Below are 20,398 nucleotides of genomic sequence, written 5' to 3' on the forward strand. Positions count from 1 at the left end.
AACAGGAGACAATACACGCATCTTTATTAAGTCCAACAAAATCTTCAATTAATTGTTGAAAATTTTGGCATACATCGATGTGCTTTAGATTCAAAATCAATGAGAATCACAAACGTAGTCTTTGTATTTTTCACGAGATCAGACATTTGCGAATAAAGGGAAACACGGTAACAAATGTTGGCGAGCTATTAAGGTACAACACAATCGTCCTAAAGCACAATTTTCAAAATATTTAAAAACCAGCTGCTTTGACAAGAAAACGAATAATTTTCCGGAAATCAACGTTAAATTTTAATTATAACATGTAATTTATTGTAGAATTCCAAGTAGTATACTTTTTTCATCAAATTGTTGGTCTTCAAAATAAACCCGAAAAATTAAGCCCGACGTTTCCATCAATTTTGCATTAAAAAAAAAATCTTCAATTTAGCAATGATCGGATATAATTTAGATTCAAAAATTAACGGGAATCACGAAAATTTATTTATTATTTTTTTTAAAGAAATCATAAATTTTTGAAATAAAGTGAAAAAGCGGAAAATATTGGCGCGGTAGTACGGTATAACGCAATCGTGCTACAACACAGTGCTCAACGGCTCCCAGTGTTCGCATAGTTCCCGATAGCCTTGCGGGAAAACAATCACATGGCATAATCAAAATTGGGCGCTGAGTTCAATTAAGAACCAATAATTAAGAAACAAATACGGAAGAAATATCTGAAATTAGGATTCCTCCATAAAAGCCCATGTTAAATTTATCACTTTGTTTGAAGTCCCTCCCATGGGCAGGGTGAATTACACCGGACATTGCTTCAGCGGTTCCTTGGACCAGTATATGACGACGGCGCTCCTTTCATACAGCAGCGGCAAGCAGCTGATTGTACTTTGTGTTACAGATGCAAGCCGAGCAGACCAAATCAACTACAGGACATGGAGGTTTGAAAGATGAACCAGTAATGGAAAAGAAGTAAAAGTTTTCGCTTGCATCGAATCCAACAGTTCAACAGGAAATTATGTATTTGTAACAGAACTGGAACTACATCTAGATATACGCCTAATTAATCGAGACTATTTAGATTAATGGTGCGCAGGCTGGCTCACCACAAGGCAAGATTGAGACTGAAAGCTTTTGAAACTGAAACACAACCCGCTTAAAACTCTAACAAATCACTTAAGAATAACAAGAAAGTTTAATAATCATTTATGCGCTGTTTTTATACTAGACCCTATACCATGGCACATTAGGATTAATAATTTCACAGGTGTGACTGTACTTTTGAGTAATTTGACTACGCTCCGCTAAATCTAGCAGTCATTCCTTTTCGTCTTCATCACTACTGATTGTGCAGATCTTCAAGCTCATCGCTTCTCGTCTTCACCGACGCTTAATTCTCTAAGCTGTTGAGTTGAAATGTAATTAGTCACAGAATGTGAACAAAAAATATTTCTTTCCTTTGCTATCAAGAATTTACCTCGCGCTCTTCATCGACTTCATCGTCTTCATCGGACTGATCTGATGGGACTGGAGTAGTTGCGCGGGAGGACGTCGGAGAAGGAGGCTCCGAAATGGGTCGTGGATACGATAGTCTGCCTACCCCACTACCATTGTCTTCTTCGTCCACGTCGAACTCCGGGAAAACGGCATGCAAAGCCATTTGACGAGCTTTGCGATAGTACTGAAGGAAACGAGTCATCGTTATCTCAATATTCATGTCCACTAGATAGGAAAACTTACAACAGACAGGTTTCTCCAATCAAGAAGGTCCGACAAGCGTTCTGTACGGTTTCGCTGTATAATGCGCTGCCGCCGGTTTAGTCGTGTGAAATCAAACATGTATTGGGCAAGTTGATTGAGAGAATCATCGAGGGAAATGAACCGGCGATCAACCACATAAATTCCGTAGCTCATCGGATCAGCAATATGATCACCCATAAAGCATCCAAAGCCTAATGTCAAATATCTAATCGTAAAGTAAACAAAAAGAATGGCGATAATTGCTGCCATACCTGATAAGTTAGTTGAAATTGACGGAATTCCCATCACAGTACACTCTGCAGGAGTGTATCCCCAGGGTTCGTAGTAACTAGGGAAAACCCCTAAATGACATCCCCTGACAAAGTCCTCATAGTCGAGACCGAATAAGGGATTGGTTGATGATAAGAACTCTGGATGAAATATCACCTAAGATTTGTGTGCTTTGTTACTATACTGTACTGGAACACCTTATCAGTTATCAGGCCTTCAATACATACTTTCACGCGATCACTTTTCTCGTTGAAAAGTTTGCAGCGACGGAAACTATTTAGAACTGGATCGATAGCATCATCGACAACATTGTGGGTTGTGATTGGAGGTAGCGTGTCTCTCTGGGTCGAATAGATGCAACGCTTCAATCTCACAGTGTCTTCTTTCTGAAGTATCTCGTCGGCGTCTGGAAGTCGACCGCTAAGACGAAAAGAAAATGACAATAAAGTACTTTGGTTTTATCTATCTGTAACGGTATCGCTCACCTCAAGCAAATATCATAGATTCGCTTGCCCATTTTCAGCTGGATATCATGGATAGTGTCTCTGAGACTTTTCACAACTGCCTGACCACGCAGCGTTTCAACGTTGAAATTATGCGTTCGAGCAGGGAAAATGAGGAACGCTACCACTGTTTTATCCGAACCGCTGACCTTGTTTTCATCAGACAAAGCAGATGAGAAAGAGCTGAGAAACTGAAACTATCGATGATGATGTCGTACTTTAAGCATGTGATTTAATCGTGCCAAAGCTTCAATGAACACATCAGCTCCTTTGTTTCCAAATTCATAGCGTCCGGCGATAAAGAAATAGAGTGTGCGATCAACATCAAAATCTAAATGCCTACATACATACAACACGGCAAATATCCACGATGACGCCAATTGCCACGCGCATAGGAACAAAAAAGAAAGTTCGTGAATGATCAGAAGTTACCGTAAATAGACGCGGTGAACATAAATCCATTGTGAAGTTACTGACCCATAGAAATGCCCGCGGACGAATTCGTTAATTTTTTCCTTGTAAATTGCGTGGAGATTTTGAAATTCATGAAGAGCGGAAAATTTTTTGACGTTTAAACCGTTAGGGGTAATCACATCAGGTTTCCTCTTTAACAGATGTTCTGCTTCTAGACCAGTAATTTCTGAAACGGTCGTAAAAGTGTGTGCTAAATGTGTGGCGGCTCGTTCCATGCAATACCGATGGTAAATTTGTCGTCTCCCAGCTTCCTCATCGATATTGAACTATTTTGGATGTAGATTGTCAATTGAAATGTTTTTTTCCTTCGAAATAATAATACAACCTTGTCAAGATTGTTGTAAAAATCAATATTGCCAGCACACAAATAGCGACCCAAAAGTGTCGCGTGAGTTGTGAACACGGTGGCAACTTGAACACCCCACAGTCTTAACAAGACAAGCCCAATACCGGCCAGCCATTCATGAAAGTGAGCGACGACGCGCGGCGCCGGACCGGAATTAGACGTTTGATGCTCTTGCAAGGCTGCGTGGTTGAACTACAATTTTCGATAAAACAAATTTTGGTATCAGGCATATTATTTATGGAAAAGAAAAGCCCTACCTCTGCGATAAATTGGGCGGCCATGAATCCAAAAATAACTGCGTCGTTGGATTCGGTGTCATGTTGTGGAATCCCAATTCCACTCTTCTCAAACAACTCCTTCTTGTATTGTTCAAGATTCCAGGCAGCTGACCCAATATCAAACAACACTAACAATGGGTTGCCATCAACTAGCCAGTTTCCAGTAACTACCTAAAAGCACATAATATTTTATGCGAAACAAAAATTAATTCATGAATATAAACAATGTGTCAAACATTTTAAGCCAGCTTTTTGGTCATATAATTGTTTTGCAACTAAAAACAGTGCATAGAAAACAAATCTAAGTAAGTCTGAAATATAAATTACTTTAAAACCACGGTCTCGAAGGTTTTTGACAGCTATGGCCAATGGAGTACCTTGGGGCAACTCAAAAGTTTCTACTTCTTGCTTGGCACAATGCTCTTTATAGGGGCCAAGAAGTATATAATGATCACCTAATTCTTCCACTGATGCACTTGCTTTGGACCGAATCACGGTGTATATTCCCCCAACTGTAAATAACAAAAGGGCTCATTTTTCTAATTGAGAATAATACTTGATACACGAGAAATGCAGAGAGCTCCATTTTAAAAAGCTTCTGGAAGGCTATACGACAGGTTACACATAAATATGAAGTACCAATCATACTTGAATATTGCCATAACAGAACATACTTACATTCTGGCTGTGCATATAAACATGATAGAATTTATTAAGACATTACTATAAATTTTAGGTGTATGATTGTTTTAGGATAGAGAGACAAACCATACCCTTATTTGCAACTTCCCAGGCAATTTCAAATGTCCATCTATTTTCAGCTGATGCAGATTCACCAGAATCTAGAAACTGAAGGTCATGGGCACTGTCAATGCGATAGAACCGACGAGCTGCCTTAACAGACATTATGCCTGTATGCAAAGAATGACACGTAAAACCCGGACACAAGTAAAGCAAATGGATTAACCTTCGTCTTGCCCTCCTTTGCGAAATATTATTATTTCTATACCTCTCTTATCACTTCTGCTGTCTATAGATGATGGCCGCTGCAAAGGCGAAACAAGAATAGCAGGTATTATCAGATGCCTCGAGGAAAGGGTAAAAATTGGCGTCAACCTATCCGGACCTTGACGGCAACCACTAACGACCTTCAAAATATTTCAAAGTGCCCCAACTCCTCTATGTCTCGTAAGCATTGAAACGCGAAAGTGCGGATGCGGAACGGTCACACAACGGGGGTGCCATATTTAAAACACCTTATGCTAAAATTGTTAAATTGTTGTTAAACAACAAAACAACACATCTTCGTAATCCAACGAAAAATAGCTTCAGTTTTCTTGCAACTATCATGTAGGACAGCCTTCGGAATTCTATCTTAATCTATATCATACTGTTCCGTGGTATAGAATATGAGCTCTTCAAAAATCAATTATGATTATTCTAAACAGCTTTGTCCGGTTTGAGTTGGCATGAACGGATGGAGATCTGCAATAGTTTGGGATAGTTAAGGTGTTTAGAAAATATTGCCTAATTCCTTGACATATTTTGTGGTAAAGAAATAAAGCATTTGACAACCGCTCGGAACTTCGCTTGCCCAATGCATCAGCCCACAAACTGCGCTCGTTTTCTCCAACCTTTTAATTAAAAATACATAGCTCTTGAGCTCTATACGTTACATCTAAAATATTGGGTTGGTGTCACAATATGCACTATGCATACACAGTTTATCTTATGGAAAATGTTGTGCAAAAAATAACCACTTAACTTGAATCGCCAGTTCAAGCAATATACATTATAATGCAAAGATCAGGTAATATTTCTATTCTTTCATTTTGCGTTGGGTAGGATTCTAGGGCATATTCTGCTGTTTTCTACTTACCAGCGATTAAGAAGTAAGAATATCGCGTATCTGTGTGTTAAGCTTCATGCATTTCCGACATCCAAGTCTGTCAACGATTTTATAGGTACCACATATATTTTTTTAAATGGGGTCTCTACGTTCAAATGCAATATGGCACCTAGTGAATTCAAGATAATGGCAAAATTGTCATTAATAAACGCTGCGTTACAGTTCGAATTTTCTTAAAATTTACATTTGATTTGTTTGCGTGTGCTCAATTTAAGGGTATTCTTTTAACTGTTCTAGCACAAGGACGAGTTTCTCTGCAAAAGGGAATTAAAAGAGGAAGCATAAACCCTCCATGCGAACGAAATTACTTCTAATCACGCAACATGTTATGTTGCTCTATTTTGCATCTTGGTAGCTGATTCTCCACCATCCACTCGCACATGCATGGGCACAGAAGGAAATTTAATCGAACTAAATTAACTAGAAAACAAAGCAAAGCTTTAACAATTTAATATTTTTACGTTTTCAGCCAATGGATCGATTTTTTACTCCATGATCAGAAAATGAATAAATATCAATGTAGGTTTTATGCAAAACAAGAGAATTTAAAAACAGAACTTATATGGTTTAATTTCATGCAAAATCTTTTTGCCATTGCAAACGTAAAACAGCTTAATCAGGTAAATCGATTATTAGAACAGGCACGACGGTTCGCGAATCAATATTTATATTTTTATCGCACATTATAAAATTAAATGCAATATTAAAAATGATGATAAGACTGTTACCCCTTAGGTACGGGGCTGTATATTAGCAGCCTGATGGTGATCGGATGAAATTCCGGTACTATGATTGGTGTCACAATTGCGTTGCCAGCATCTGTGGATTTATGGCATCCTATGTTATCAATCTGATAGTAATGGAATCGTTACAACCACCGTTTCAAACTAAAATGTCATATTTTGTTGAAAATTATTTTCATTACTCTCTTGTGTTTGCACCTCTTAGACAACCACAGGCTCCAGTGATCAATGGCAAACAGTTTTCTTCCTTTCAGCAAGCATCTACACTTTGACAATTTTGTTTTACATCATTTTTGGTACTGGTGTAACACAGCTGTGGAACAAACTCAAAAACACCCATCCACTGGAGCAGAAAAGAAACAAACCTATTGGCTCAATTACCAGCTCAGGAAAATTTGGCAAATCAGACTAATACAAAAGAATGATTAATTAGATTTTTCCTATACTTCTATCTTTCTCTAATACCACTGAAATGCAAAAATAAAAGAAAATGCTGTACATTTTTCTCAAATTGTTACATCAGCATTGGTACTTAAATTCCCTGAATGGGAATCCTGTTATAGATTTTGGATTGCTATAAATCACTCAACAACACAATGTTAATTCAATTATGCAGTAGCTACTATTAGAAATTTTTTTCCAGGTAGTTTCTTTGCTAAAAGCAGAAAAGATTTCCTAATCTACTTAATGAAAAGGAAACTTAATGCCTGTGTAAGGAAAACGGTCACATAGAGTGTCATTCTTTCAAAATTATGCTTACCATTTTTCATAAATGCAGCAGTCTGCTGCCAATACAATAAGAGGATGGATTTCTTGGGTTCCATGATCTAGGCAAAAAATTTTAACACTTTTTAACTTAAACACAAGTCAAAATAAAAGAAATACCACCATCTGTCTTACGACGTTTTTCCCTTTTGACGAAAGCTGTTCCAACTTACGCTACGCCAAAGAGAAAAGGCTTGAATTCGAACCAACTGCAACGAAGCCAATAAAATTCTTTTCATTTACTTTGCACATACACAGAATAAAAAATTCAATATAAAAAAAAACAACTTGATAATGTACTGAAAATGAACAGAAAACACTAGCAGACGAATATGTAGCTCACTAGAAAGTGCCACCTGGTGGCCAAAATAACGGAGTTTCCCAAACATTATCGTAACTTCACAGGCTGGTCGCGAGGCAATATGTACTACTTAGTACATAATCGCGCCTACAGTTTTCTATATGGAGAAAGTGTGCGTTGTCGCCACTAGGGCCTTGATTTGGTTGCTTTAGTGGTTAAACCACTAAAGTTAAACCAGTTAAACAATAATGCGTGTAGCGCATGTCTTTTAAATTAATGAAATTACTTGAAATAACATGAATTCGGTTGATGTAAATTTTTCCAATGACGTAATATGTACAATATAAATACTAATGTATATGTTACAATTATACATAGATATTTATATATATTACTATTATATATGTACGATACTATTATACATATAAAATACTATAATATATATTATATATATTTATTCTGCTTATATAATGAATATGTACAATTTGTGTGGTAATTGAAATAAAAAAATATAAAAGAAATTTTTTTAAATTATTTGTCAGCTAAATTAATTGCAATAATTAGTTGATTAATTACAGTAAATAGCCCTTGGTAAGGGCTATCTATTTTTGTGTAATTGTTATTAACATTTTCAAAGGGAAAAAATCTTAAAGGCAAAATGTGTTTTTGTTGTTTTTCGATCTAAGGTTCTAATGGACGCAACTGATAAAAACAAAAAAATTGATGTTACGCTTAAACTTTTCCTTTTCTGAAAATTTAACATAACTTTCATAGAATTAGATAGTTCATGATAAGAGCTATCGATTGATGCAAAATTTGTCAATTTTGACTGTTTATTTTCCTCATAAATAATTATTAAGGGATTTCATGATTTTAGAAAGGGGAGGGGGTGTGTGAAAAAGACGAAACTTTGCATTGATTGTTTGATGCTTAACCTTCGTCAAAACACGAAATCATTATAATATTTTTGTTGCTGGTGATTCCAGGAACAAGTTGTTATAAACGTTTATTTTTAGGATGCATTATTTAATCCCAAAAATTACGTTTGAAAAGTGGTTTTTGATAAACCATTATGGCGGCCATTTTTTTACCGCGCCAAGTTCAAATTTTAAAAAGTGTAAATAAGTGTAAAAATTGTAATTATAAGTACATATTTACATTTTGTTTGTGTCTATAGAATTTCAGTATTCTGTCTTAGATAGAAAATCTTAAATATTAACTAAGATAAGTTAAACAAATTTATTTCATGGGTTCTCATTTAATTTACAATTTTACGTGTCTTTTTCCACATTTCAGCGTGGAAAAACTCCAAGCAGACAATATTCCAAAAAAACAATTGACTAACGCCCTGCGCGTTTATCATGTACCCCATAAGAAAAAGTGCATCTGCAACTATGTACTACTTAGTACATATGTACTGAGACCATGTTGTAACTTCACGACTGCTTTTTCTCCATTAGGAGAACTGAAGACGCCGATACCCCCGATCTCGTGCTATGGCGGCAATATCCAAGAAATTAAGCGGGAAGAAGCGCGATTGCTCCCGATCTTACGGGAAGTATTAGCCGTACTTTTTAAATAGACTAAATTCCCATGATCAATTATTAAAAAACTTTTTTTTCTTTTTCCCAAGGTATGGGCCTAGGCTGGAGCATTAATGCTGCGGCAATGAGGCTAGTCTCAAGACGAACCTGTGCGCTTCAGGTGAGACTGGCTGCAGCATGCCCAACCCAGGCTTTGCCTGGTCTGCAATGCGTTCTTGAGTGTAAATTGCCCAAGTGGTGGCCTGCTTGCTCACGCAGGCCATACCACCCCCTATTGACGGGGAAGCGAGTGGCGGGAGAGCCGAGCCAAGGCGGACAATGAGCAATTTGAATTAAAGTCGCGGGATGGTGTACAGACAGCACGGGCAAGGACTTATTGGCCTTCTCAAGGATGAACAGTCGCGTATGGCCTGAGCGCCACCATGCGGAATGCATTACCTACAGTCGTCTATCTGAATTTGAAAAGTAGCAAAGTTAATTGCTGAACTATTTAACCAATAGCTAGGCAGACCTCTCCTACAACCCATATTCAAGCTCACATTCTAAACTACCTATTCACAAGCTAACAAGAAAATGCCAACCTTTCGACCATATCTCGCAGTGTCGGTTGATTTAAATCGGCTGCAAGGGATACGGATACCCGTGCTGCCGAAACCAGAACCTGATACGATGCGCCAGTTCCCACCGGGAAAACTGCTTCCTGTGGAGGAGACATACAGGGACGTAAATCCTAGATGCATACGAGTGGCACGGGTACAATCGCAAGAAGAGAAAAACGTGTTGGAGACTACGAGAAAGCGGGTTCAGCAAGCACTATTGGCTGAGGCTGAGGCTAAGGCTAAGGCTAAGGCTGAGGCAAAGGTTGAGGTTGAGGTTAAGGCTGAGGCTGAGGCTAAGGCTGAGGCTACATCCTACCACTTCGAAACCACCTGTTCGCAAGCGAACAAGAAAATGGTCATACTTGAGTTGCCGAAACCCGAACCCCATATGATGTGCCAGTTACCACCTGGGAAATTGCTTAATGGATTGATGACTAAGCTTAAGCAGTTAACCTATATACCAGCAATTCAATCTGTAGAGGAAAGACACGGGGAAATAGTTCCTAATTCACCCGTTCGTGTTCACCCGTCAAGGATACAATCACTAGAAGAGAAAAACGAGTTGGAGTCTAAGAGGAAGCGAACTCAGCAAAGACTATTGGCTGAGGCCGAGGCTGAACGAAAACTAACTAACGATAAAAATTTGCCTAAGACTAAATATCCTATTCTTTCACAGGTACCTACCACTTCTACGGAGGTAGCGTCCAAACGAGTGGCTACGACTAAAGCTCCTGTTCTTTCCCAAACACCTGCCAACCATACGGTGGTACCGGCCAAACCAGCCGCTAAGCGTAAGAGAGCAGACGATGGCCCAGTAACTCTCCCTGTCGAGAAACGATTCAAGAATAAAAATTCCAAAGACTTGATGCGCCAGTTATCATCCCGAGAAAGGCCAAATGACTTGAAGACCAAACGCAAGCGGGAAGATGTTCCAGGTACTCTTTCTGACGAGAAACGTTTAAGGATATGAAATTCCCCTTTGATTACCCTAAATTAGTAGAAGCGTGTATTCCCAAAATTATGTGCATGACTGTGTGAGTGTGTGTACCTTTGGTATGAATATCTACTCAAAATTCTTGTTATGAATGATGTGTGTGTGTGTGTGTGTGTGCGAATGTTGTTTGTACGTGTCACAGTTTGGTTTTAGTTTGAAAATGCACTGCTTTAAACCTCGTACCAAAATTGCCTTGCCTTTTCATGCGGTTCTATTAGAGGGGGGGGGGGGGAGAGCAGGGAAGCGGGGTTAGAAAGCAGTTGTAGGCTATTACTATTTCAACCAGAAAGGTATGGTCCAACATTTAGACGATGCATTGAATTTCACTCAAAGCATGGTATTTAAAAAGTGAGCGCACGTATTTAGTTTGGATACCTTTTCCGTTATTGCGCTTTGCTCCTGAATTAAATTAAACAGTTTGTACTTCCTTATTTTCGATAATTGCTATTGTTCAAAATGATTGAATTGGCATTTGGTGCCATTCTTTTCTTTTTGTTTTACCATTTAGTTAAATAACTGATTAGACTATGTGGTCAAATTCCAAGAAGTTATGCGCTGAGTTCCCATAGCAAAGCCATGAAGGGAGGCGTGTAATAGATTGCGGAACTCCTATATCTGAAATCCGCGCTTTACCTAGACCCATTGCGTGCCTCTCACTTTATCCATTACTAAGTTCATACGTGTTGAGTTGACAAAGACGTCTGCTTAGTCCGAGATTCACAGTGTGAGATGCCTTACGTTAGATCATTCAATTTTCTTCTTTTTTTTACAAAACAAAATGGGTAACGCTAAGAGACGGAGTGGTCCAAGACAGGTAGACCTGAAGGTCTTGACCCCACAGATTTCAAACGAAGATTTTGCAGTAAATGAAGGTTGAGTTAAGGTAATTGACTTTTAAGAGAAACAGGCCAAGAGAACTTGTGTGCATATGACTATGACTAGTCATGCACGCATAGGAACTAAAGGTATTTAATTTCCTAATATTACTAAATAGGAAGATGAGACAGAAATCGGCATCATGTTGTTGAGTGATTCATAGCAACCCAAAATCTATAACAGGATTCCCATTCAGGGAACCTAAGTACCAATGCTGATGTAAAAATTTAGAGAAAAATGTACAAGAGTTGCTTTTATTTTTGCATTTCAGTGGTATTATAGAAAGAAAGAAGTATGGGGAAAATCTAATTAGGCTAATCATTCTTCTGCATTAGTCTGATTTTCCTGAGCTGGTGATGGAGCCAATAGATTTGTTTCTCTTATGCTCCAGTGGATCACTTTGAGTTTGTTCCACAGTTGCTCTACACCAGTATCAAAAATGACGCAAAACAAAATTGTCAAAGCGTAGATGCCTGCTGAGAGGAAGAAAACTGTTTTCCATTGATCAATGGAGTCCTTGGTGGTCTAGAAGGTGCAAACATGAAAGTAATGAAAATCATTTTTCATCAAAAATTAAATTTTAGTTTGAAACAGTGGTTGTAACGATTCTGTTACTGTCAGATTGGCAACATAGGATGCCAGAAATCCACAGATGCTGGCAACGCAATTTGTGACACCAATCATAGTACGGGAGTTGCATCCGGTTACCATCAGGCTGCAAATACACAGCCCCGTACCTCAGGGGTAATATTCTTATCATCATTTTTAATATTGCATTTTATTTAAAAATGTGCTTGTTTGATAATTTAGTGATCGTACCGAACCAAGTACGTTTACAATGTCGATGATGACGACGAAGTTTCGTTCCGCGATGGCGATGTTATCGTCGATTGCAAACCGATCGATGAGGGATGGATGATGGGCAAAGTCCTGAGGACAGGCCGATCCGGAATGGCACCGACAAACTACGTCGAACCTATCAACTATTGTTTCGCTCTTTTTTGCTCTTAACCCTGATCCTTTGGTTCTCTGTCTCAAGTTGTTCCGCCCCCTTTCTTTAGCCGTTAGCAATTTCTGTTGTTGTTCAGTAGTAAGGACATTACCTCAGGTAGCCGGCCTAAATCCAAATCCGGATCATGCGGTGTAATGTGTGAAATGGCTGCCATGATTTCAATACCATCCAACAGGTTGTTGTTATAGTAATCGTGAAACCTTCAAACAAGACTACTAGTCACGCGGGAGAAAATCATGTGATTGTGACTTATTTTTAAAAGACCATTTTCAATGAGTTATCATTACTTGCGTAAAAAAAAGATCCCCTTACGTGAAATAGTGGACTTCAATTTCATCCGACGTCATTTTGAAAATTTCGTCTTCGGTGTACATTTCTTTCAAATCTTCTTTAAAGTGCCTGTAATAGGAAAAAAGAAAAATATTCAAATTTACGACCCTGTTCTCTTCATTTGAAAAAAAAGAAAGAAAATAACTAGACAAGAGGCTGGGTAAGAAAATCGTTTCCGCAAAAATGAAACAAGAAATCTTTTCTTCTTTTCGAAATCTTTTTCTGTAACCCTATCCGCAGGATTTTGCACACAAGGACAGTCTACTAAAGTGGATAACACAAAAAAGAAATATGGCTGAAATTGGCTGGAAGAGAAAATTATGTAAATTATAGGCCTACATCGCACTCCTATTTGCTTAAATGGCGAGTTGAATAAAAATTTATACTTTTAGGCCTAAAGTAAATTTTTACTCGTGATCGTTGACAAGTTCCTTGTCTTTGAGAAACGACACAACAGGGCTATTTTCTTTTGGCTGTGGAACGTGATGTTCATGTTGATTCTTCATGTGCTGGTGCAATCCGTGTCCACCACGAAATTGCCCGTTAGCCATCACTTGGTAATTATTAAAGGCGACGTAACTGAAAACGAAGATGATTTTCGTGACTGAAAACATGGCGGCCCAACTATTCCGTTCGTGAACGTAACGCAAATTGTAAACGTCGTCAGTAACGTTTAGTAATATCAAATTGGAAAACTCGTAAATTGTTGTCCAACAACAAAACAACGCATGGTCACAATTCAACGAAAAGTAGCTTCAGTTTTCTTGCAACGATCATGTAAGACAGTCTTCGGAATTCCATCTTAATCCATATCATACTCTACCGTGAAATAGATATAAGCTCTTCAAAAATCACTTATCATTATTCTAAACAGTTTTGTCCGGTTTGAGTTGCCACGAACGGATGGAGATCTGCAATAGTTTGGGATGGTTAAGGTGTTTAGAAAATGTTGCCTAACTTCTTGAGATATTTTCTAGCACAACGACGAGTTTCTCTGCAAAAAGGGAATTGAAAGATGAAGCATAAACCCTCCATGCGAACGAAATTACTCTTAATTACGCAACATCTTACTTTGTTCTACTTTGCATCTTGGTCAATATTGGGAAGCGGATTCTCCACCATCCCTTCGCAGATGCAGGGCCACAGAAGGAAATTTAATCGAACTAAATTAACTAGAAAACAAAGCAAAGCTTTAACAATTTAATATTTTGACGTTTTTAGCAAATGGATCGATTTTTTACTCCATAATCAGAAAAGGAATAAATATCAATGTAGGTTTTATGCAAAACAAGAGAATTTAATAACAGAACTTATATGGTTTAATCTCATGCAAAATCTTTTTGCCATGCAAACGTAAAACAGCTTAATCAGGTAAATCAATTATTAGGACAGGCACGACGGTTCGCGAATCAATATTTATATTTTTAACTTTTAGTCTAAAGAAATTGGGTGAATAGTGGTTTGGTGTCATAACGGTGATCTCCAGAGTATCGCTGGATTCGAACGATCTCTGTTCGGATGATTGACGATGGTAAGACACGTTTCCATACTCTCGGAGGAAAGGGAAGAAATCCAATAAGAATACACAAAAATCTTTTTGCATTCCGCACCACCCTGAATGATAGTAAGAGATTTTTTCAAAATGTAATATGTAGCAATATATAAAGCCATCAATACACTTTTAACAAAGAAAATGGGTAGAAGAAGCCATACTTACAGAGATTCCCTCCTTTTCCAGTAAAAGAACGCAAAACAAGGGATGTCAAAGCGATTAACAATGGTATGTTGACCACAGAATATGACAGTTGAAGGTCTCCATTTAGTTTTTTTGTGAGTAAAATCTGAAAAACAATTAAATAGTAAAACATAATCCTAAAAGCACGACAGTTTTCACGAAAACAACTGTACCACTGAAATGAGGCTTGGGATTACCAACAACACGTAACCTGATGCGGCATGCGTGGATGCTCGTCTCTGATCACTGGTGATATTAACTGATCGCGAAAACAAAGCTGCCAATAGAATGGAATAGGAGACACCAATAATCGCAGCTCCGTATATAATCCAGATAGGTACGAAAACCAACTCCCATTTCCATGTTATAACTCCATCCTAACAAAAGTTTCTAATTTTGGTTTTGTACAATAAAATTGTAAAAAAAAAAGGATTTACCAATTTGAGTGGGATGAAAATCAACTGTAGCAAATTCACAGCAAGAAAAAGTTCCACCTTCAACAAAAATATTTCTAAGATGCCGTTGTTCTTTACAATTTTTCTGATATTTACCATACCTCAAATGGACGCTCATGCTTTAGAGCCCAAATAGAGACTGCAATACAAACTATTGACAGGAATAATATTGGAAGGAAGACCAAAACCCAGATGTGTCTTGAACTCTGAAGTTTGTCACATACTAGAATTTCAAAGAAGATTAGGAGGAGATGGAGGCCTAAATTATGAAATAGAAATTGTAAGCTTGATTTGAAATTGTCTAAAAATTGATAATAGTACTTTATTTACTTGAAGAAACCAGCATGGACTTAAAATGAATGTAAGATTCAGGGTCAATTCTGCTGGCAGGATGTTTCCACCAGGCAATGGAACCAACCCCTGCACCAATAAGTACCTACAGCATTTAAAAACATACAAATTATAAATGTTAATAATCTACGAAAAACATGGGTTTCTCACCATTCCATGCATGATCCACAGTGGTGAAAAAACACCCCAGTAATTCATCTTGATAACACCATCAAAACGCAGTGAAAGTAAGGCAACAAATATAAGAAGGCTAAGATAAACTACAAATTTTCTGTAAGAAATGAAGGAGCAATAAGCAATATTAATATTTGAGCACTACGGATAAAGACGTTTATTATATATGATCGTTATTTGTTCTTTTAATCATACCCCGGATTAAAATCCTGTAGCAGGTGAATGAGGTTGGCCATTATGGTTATTAATCACCATGGCGCTCTTTTCATAAGTGATAATATAAAAAGCAATGGTGATGAGCACTTCTTTAGATCTTTAGAGCTTTTTACAAAAATATGAAATAAAAAATTAAGTCTGCTACAAAACAAGTCCAGTTGCCATGACATTTTTGAGTCCACTTCGAGATAAAGATATGGAAGTATGGTATACTTATTGCCCGTAGTCGGCACGTGACGGCGCAATTAGGGTTCGGCAGCGGTTCGTTGAAAACTCAAGTTACCCACGGATCGTCACACAAAAAAAGACGCCCCACAATCGTCATCTTGTGACATATTGAAAACCCGTGCTAAATTTCGTAGGAAAACCCTGGATAATCGAGAGCAAAAATCAGGGCTAACCGGATTTTTAAACCAGGTAAAGGAACCGGTTTTAAAATTACGTTACCCACGTGAAACCCTTGTAGGCAGTGGGCACAAATTCTCAAGAACCGTTACCCACCGGATCAAAATGTTTAGCCGAAAAGCAGGCTGGTCGCGAGGCAATATGTACTACTTAGTACATAATCGCGCCTACAGTTTTCTATATGGAGAAAGTGTGTGTTGTCGCCACTAGGGCTTTGATTTGGTTGCTTTAGTGGTTAAACCGCTAAAGTTAAACCAGTTAAACAATAATGCGTGTAGCGCATGTCTTTTAAATTTTTTTGAAGCGAATAATATGAATTCGGTTGATGTAAATTTTTCCAATGAGGTAATATGTATAACATAAATACTACTATACATGTTACAATTATATATATACGATACTATTATATATATACAATACTGTAATATATATTATATATATATTGTACTTATGTAATGAATATGTACAATTGGTGTGATAATTGAAATACAAGAATATAAAAGAAACAATTTTTTTATTATTTGTCAGCTAAATTAATTACAATAATTAGTTGATTTATTACAGTAAATAGCCCATCGTAAGGGCTATCTGGGTAATTGTTATCAACATTTTCAAAGGGAAAAAATCTCAAAGGCAAAATGTGTTTTTGTTGTTTTTCGATCTAAGGTTCTAATGGACGCAGCTGATAAAAACAAAAAAAATAGATGTTACGCTTAAAATTCTTCCTTTTCTGAAAATTTAACATAAATTTCAGAGTTAGATAGGTCTTGATAAGAGCTATCGATTGATGCAAAATTTGTCAATTTTGACTGTTTATTTTCCTCATAAATAATTATTAAAGGATTTCATGATTTTAGAAAGGGGAGAGGGTGTGTGAAAAAGGCGAAATTTTGCATTGATCGTTTGATGCTTAATCTTCGTCAAAACAGGAAATCATTATAATATTTTTTGTTGCTGGTGATTCCAGGAACAAGTTGTTTTAAACGATTACTTTTAAGATGCTATATTTAACCCCAAAAATTACGTTTGAAAAAGTGGTTTTTGATAAACCATTATGGCGGCCATTTTTACCGCGCCAAGTTCAAATTTCAAAAAGTGTAAATAAGTGTAAAGAATTGTAATTATAAATACATATTTACATTTTGTTTGTGTCTAGAGAATTTCAATATCCGTCTTAGATAGAAAATCTTAAAAATTAAGTAAGATAAGCTAAACAAATTTATTTCATGGGTTCTCATTTAATTTACAATTTTAGGGGTGTTTTTCCACATTTCCGCGTGGAGAACTACGTTTTATCGCGACTTCCGCATGGAAAAACTCCAAGCAGACAATATTCCAAAAAAACAATTGACTAACGCCCTGCGCGTTTATCATTTAGCCCATAAGAAAAAGTGCATCTGCAACTATGTACTACTTAGTACATATGTAGTGAGACCATGTTGCCGAAAAGACCTATCCATTCGGTGAAATACTGTTACACTTCTCCAGTGAAATATTGCACGAACAGCGCAGATATGATACACCAGAACAGTTTATTAGGAAACACAGCCGTAGGAATGCAATACAATTCACGAAGAGTAGCCGGCTTTTAAAGCGAAGCTTCTTCTTAAGGTCTCCTCGGTAGCCGGATCCAGACCACTGACTGCTGTCATCTTTTAGAGACAGGTGAATCCCGGCTACCTATCGACCTGCCATCTACCGAGCAGACTACACAATAGGTCATATGCGCAACATTCGGCCCTTCCTGACTCGAAGTTCGCCTCACGAAGGGGAAAAAAAAAATTATAGACAACAAGACGTCAATAGAAAAAAAAGGAAAGAAAAAACGTTAATATAGACAAAAGCAAAACAAAGAACTTCGAAACAACCCGATTTTTCCCATCCCTTCAGTTTGTACTCCCTCCCTCGGCTCACGGCTCTAAAATTACCACCCTACCCGCAAAAAAAGGACACTAATTAGTTTTTGCTTATAAGAAAAGAAAAAAAAACAAACAAAGCAAATATTCACAAAAAAAAAAAGGAAAAAAAAAAAACTAAACAAAACACAGGCACAACAAAGAAAACAGTGGCAAAAAAAAGGAAAAAAAAAGATAGTGAAAGAAGTGCGTGTATGGTCATGTGTGGTAGTGCCTCATCCACACTGGCTGTCTTGTTTGTCGTCCAGCTCTCGTCACGGGCAAAGGCGTAGCTATTGATGGCGTTTCGGGTGGATCATCCTCCGATTCGGATGAGTTTTCGTCACTCGATGAAGACGAAGATGACGAAGATTCGTCTACTGCCACGTCTTCCGACTCATCCCACTCGAGATCCGACCGACCATGAAATCGTCGAATCTGACAGACATGCGCGTTAAACCTCCGATGTGAATTTTTCTTCCGGATCGCGGGCAAATCTTCCACCAAATATGTGGTCGGACAAATTTACAACTTGGAATGGTCCTATAAACTTTGGCAACAACTTTTTCGTTAAGTTCTTTTTGTGGAGTTTTCGGCGAACAAGGACAAGATCGCCGGGAAGGAGCTCCGTGTCCGCTTCCCTTCGTCTATCGACGCGTTCTTTCATTATGCGCTGCTTCCTAAGAATCCGCACACGCGCTGCCATCCTTAAATTCGCAACACGCGTCAAAAATTGAGAATGCGACTCGTTTTCTTCATCCGGCCAGGGAAACAGGTTCTCAATAAACAAGACCGGTGGACGACCATGCACCAATTCAAATGGAGTTATTTCTGTTGTGGCTTGTCTAGCAGTATTAATATAAAAAGCTGCAGCAGACAGATGCGCATCCCAGTCATCATGATTAATATTAATAAAGGCACAAAAAGCAAGTGTAAGAGTCCTGTTCACTCGTTCAACCATTCCATTGGTTTCCGGATGTTCTGCAGTAGCAAACGTGTGGTTTATTCTCCATCTGCTTGTCCAAGCGGAAAACAATTCCGAGGTGAACGCCGTGCCCTGATCAGTGATTAGTTGCTGAGGTGTTCCGTGGCGGAAGAGGACGTTTTGCTCCAAGAAAGCAGTGGCAAATTTGGACGACGTATCTGGAACAGGCTGTACTTCGATCCACTTCGTTAAGTAATCGATCGCAACGATGATATGGCGGTGTCCTGTAGAAGTCATCTTAAAGGGTCCTAAGTGGTCGACACCGATGAGAAGAAATGGAGATGACGGTGACTCGATGGGGAGAAGCTTACCAACCACGTGACCAGTAGCATGTTTGTGTTTTTGACAAAAAAGACACGACTGAACAAACACTTTTACACTCCTGCCCAGCCGTGGCCACCAAAATCTACTTTTTACCCTAAATAAAGTTTTCTCTTTTCCCTGGTGCCCGGATGAGGGAAAATCATGACACGATTCAAGGACATTACGACGGAGGATAGTGGGAACAACTAAAAGAAATTTTCTACCCGAATGACGATTTTTTTTTATACAAGACTTTACCCCGGATGACAAATCGTTGAGACAGATTGTTTGGGGCCGAGGAATTCAAAGAGGCAAAAATTGGTTGGAGTTGGCCGTCTTGTTGTTGCAAGAGGGCGATCTCATTGGATGCAAAGCCTGTTTCAGGCATATTTAAGGTAACGCAGCGCGTTTCCTTTGTCTGGGAATCGCTACTTTCGGCACTCGCTTCTGCAGGATTCCGAGACAAGGCGTCTGCCACTGCATTATCTACTCCCTTAACATGTTCAATAGTAAAATTAAATTCTTGGAGATCAAGCATCCACCTGGAAAATTTTCCCTTCAGCTCTTTTTTTCCCATCATCCATTTTACGGAAGAACTATCCGTTTTTACAAAAAAATGGCGACCATAAATGTAAGTGCGGAATTTCTTTAGCGCCCACACGACTGCCAAGCACTCAAGCTCGTTTGCGTGATAGCGTGTTTCCGCATCGCTTAACTTCCGGCTAATAAAAGAGACAGGCCGATGCCCCTCACCAGCATCCTGTGACAAAACTGCGCCGAGACCGATTTGACTTGCGTCGGTCTGAATGGTGACTTCCAGAGCGTCGTCGAAATGAGCCAGAATAGGAGCCGAGGTCAAACGCTCAATGATCCTATTCTTTGCGCCTTCTTGACGGTCTGTCCATTTCCATTCAGCATTCTTTTTCAAAAGGACGTGTAAAGGGTGTGCTAGGGCTGCAAAATCTGGTATGAAACGTCGATAATACGATGCAAGGCCTAAAAAGCCACGTAAGGATTTTAGGTTAGTTATCGGCATTGTTGTTAGGGCACGCACTTTTTCAGTCTCCGGTCGGATACCTTCCGCATCAATCACATGCCCCAAATGAGACACCATGGTGGCACCAAAAACACATTTATCGACGTTCAGAGTCAAATTTGCTTTTTCTAGAGCTGATAGAAC

General features: G+C 38.4%; 2 protein-coding genes and 2 long non-coding RNA genes across 6 annotated transcripts; 1 reads left to right on the forward strand and 3 right to left on the reverse strand.

The window, feature by feature from the left end:
- Nucleotides 1–998: 998 nt before the first annotated feature.
- On the reverse strand, nucleotides 999–4,809 carry LOC130687464 (glycogen [starch] synthase-like). Its single transcript, XM_057510635.2, has 13 exons — nucleotides 4,636–4,809; nucleotides 4,400–4,537; nucleotides 3,954–4,138; nucleotides 3,606–3,797; nucleotides 3,328–3,540; nucleotides 3,006–3,268; nucleotides 2,747–2,867; nucleotides 2,511–2,677; nucleotides 2,253–2,445; nucleotides 2,007–2,181; nucleotides 1,735–1,946; nucleotides 1,472–1,675; nucleotides 999–1,397 (listed from the first exon to the last, which is right to left on the reverse strand). Exons 2-13 carry the CDS (start codon nucleotides 4,530–4,532, stop codon nucleotides 1,359–1,361), a joined length of 2,097 nt encoding a protein of 698 aa, XP_057366618.1. The 5' UTR covers nucleotides 4,533–4,537; nucleotides 4,636–4,809; the 3' UTR covers nucleotides 999–1,358.
- Nucleotides 4,810–6,160: 1,351 nt separating this feature from the next.
- Nucleotides 6,161–7,360, reverse strand: LOC130687528 (uncharacterized). The gene is made up of 3 exons (XR_009000169.2): nucleotides 7,167–7,360; nucleotides 6,461–7,105; nucleotides 6,161–6,385 (listed from the first exon to the last, which is right to left on the reverse strand). It is a non-coding gene; the product is annotated as an uncharacterized LOC130687528 (long non-coding RNA).
- Nucleotides 7,361–11,175: 3,815 nt separating this feature from the next.
- LOC130687527 (uncharacterized) lies at nucleotides 11,176–12,802 on the forward strand. Of its 3 annotated transcripts, XR_009420789.1 has the most exons (5): nucleotides 11,178–11,364; nucleotides 11,476–11,630; nucleotides 11,693–11,903; nucleotides 11,979–12,101; nucleotides 12,168–12,802. It is a non-coding gene; the product is annotated as an uncharacterized LOC130687527 (long non-coding RNA). The 3 variants fall into 3 exon arrangements; XR_009000166.2 differs by having other exon boundaries at nucleotides 11,176–11,364; nucleotides 11,476–11,903; XR_009420790.1 differs by having other exon boundaries at nucleotides 11,176–11,364; nucleotides 11,476–11,889; nucleotides 11,952–12,101.
- A 1,173-nt stretch (nucleotides 12,803–13,975) lies between these two features.
- On the reverse strand, nucleotides 13,976–15,768 carry LOC130687479 (transmembrane protein 185A-like). The gene is made up of 8 exons (XM_057510651.1): nucleotides 15,610–15,768; nucleotides 15,391–15,511; nucleotides 15,220–15,325; nucleotides 14,991–15,148; nucleotides 14,872–14,928; nucleotides 14,608–14,811; nucleotides 14,417–14,540; nucleotides 13,976–14,313 (listed from the first exon to the last, which is right to left on the reverse strand). Exons 1-8 carry the CDS (start codon nucleotides 15,648–15,650, stop codon nucleotides 14,063–14,065), a joined length of 1,062 nt encoding a protein of 353 aa, XP_057366634.1. The 5' UTR covers nucleotides 15,651–15,768; the 3' UTR covers nucleotides 13,976–14,062.
- Between the last annotated feature and the right edge of the window lie 4,630 nt (nucleotides 15,769–20,398).

The sequence above is a fragment of the Daphnia carinata genome, chromosome 4 (genome assembly GCF_022539665.2).
Source record: "Daphnia carinata strain CSIRO-1 chromosome 4, CSIRO_AGI_Dcar_HiC_V3, whole genome shotgun sequence".
NCBI lineage: Eukaryota > Metazoa > Arthropoda > Branchiopoda > Diplostraca > Daphniidae > Daphnia > Daphnia carinata.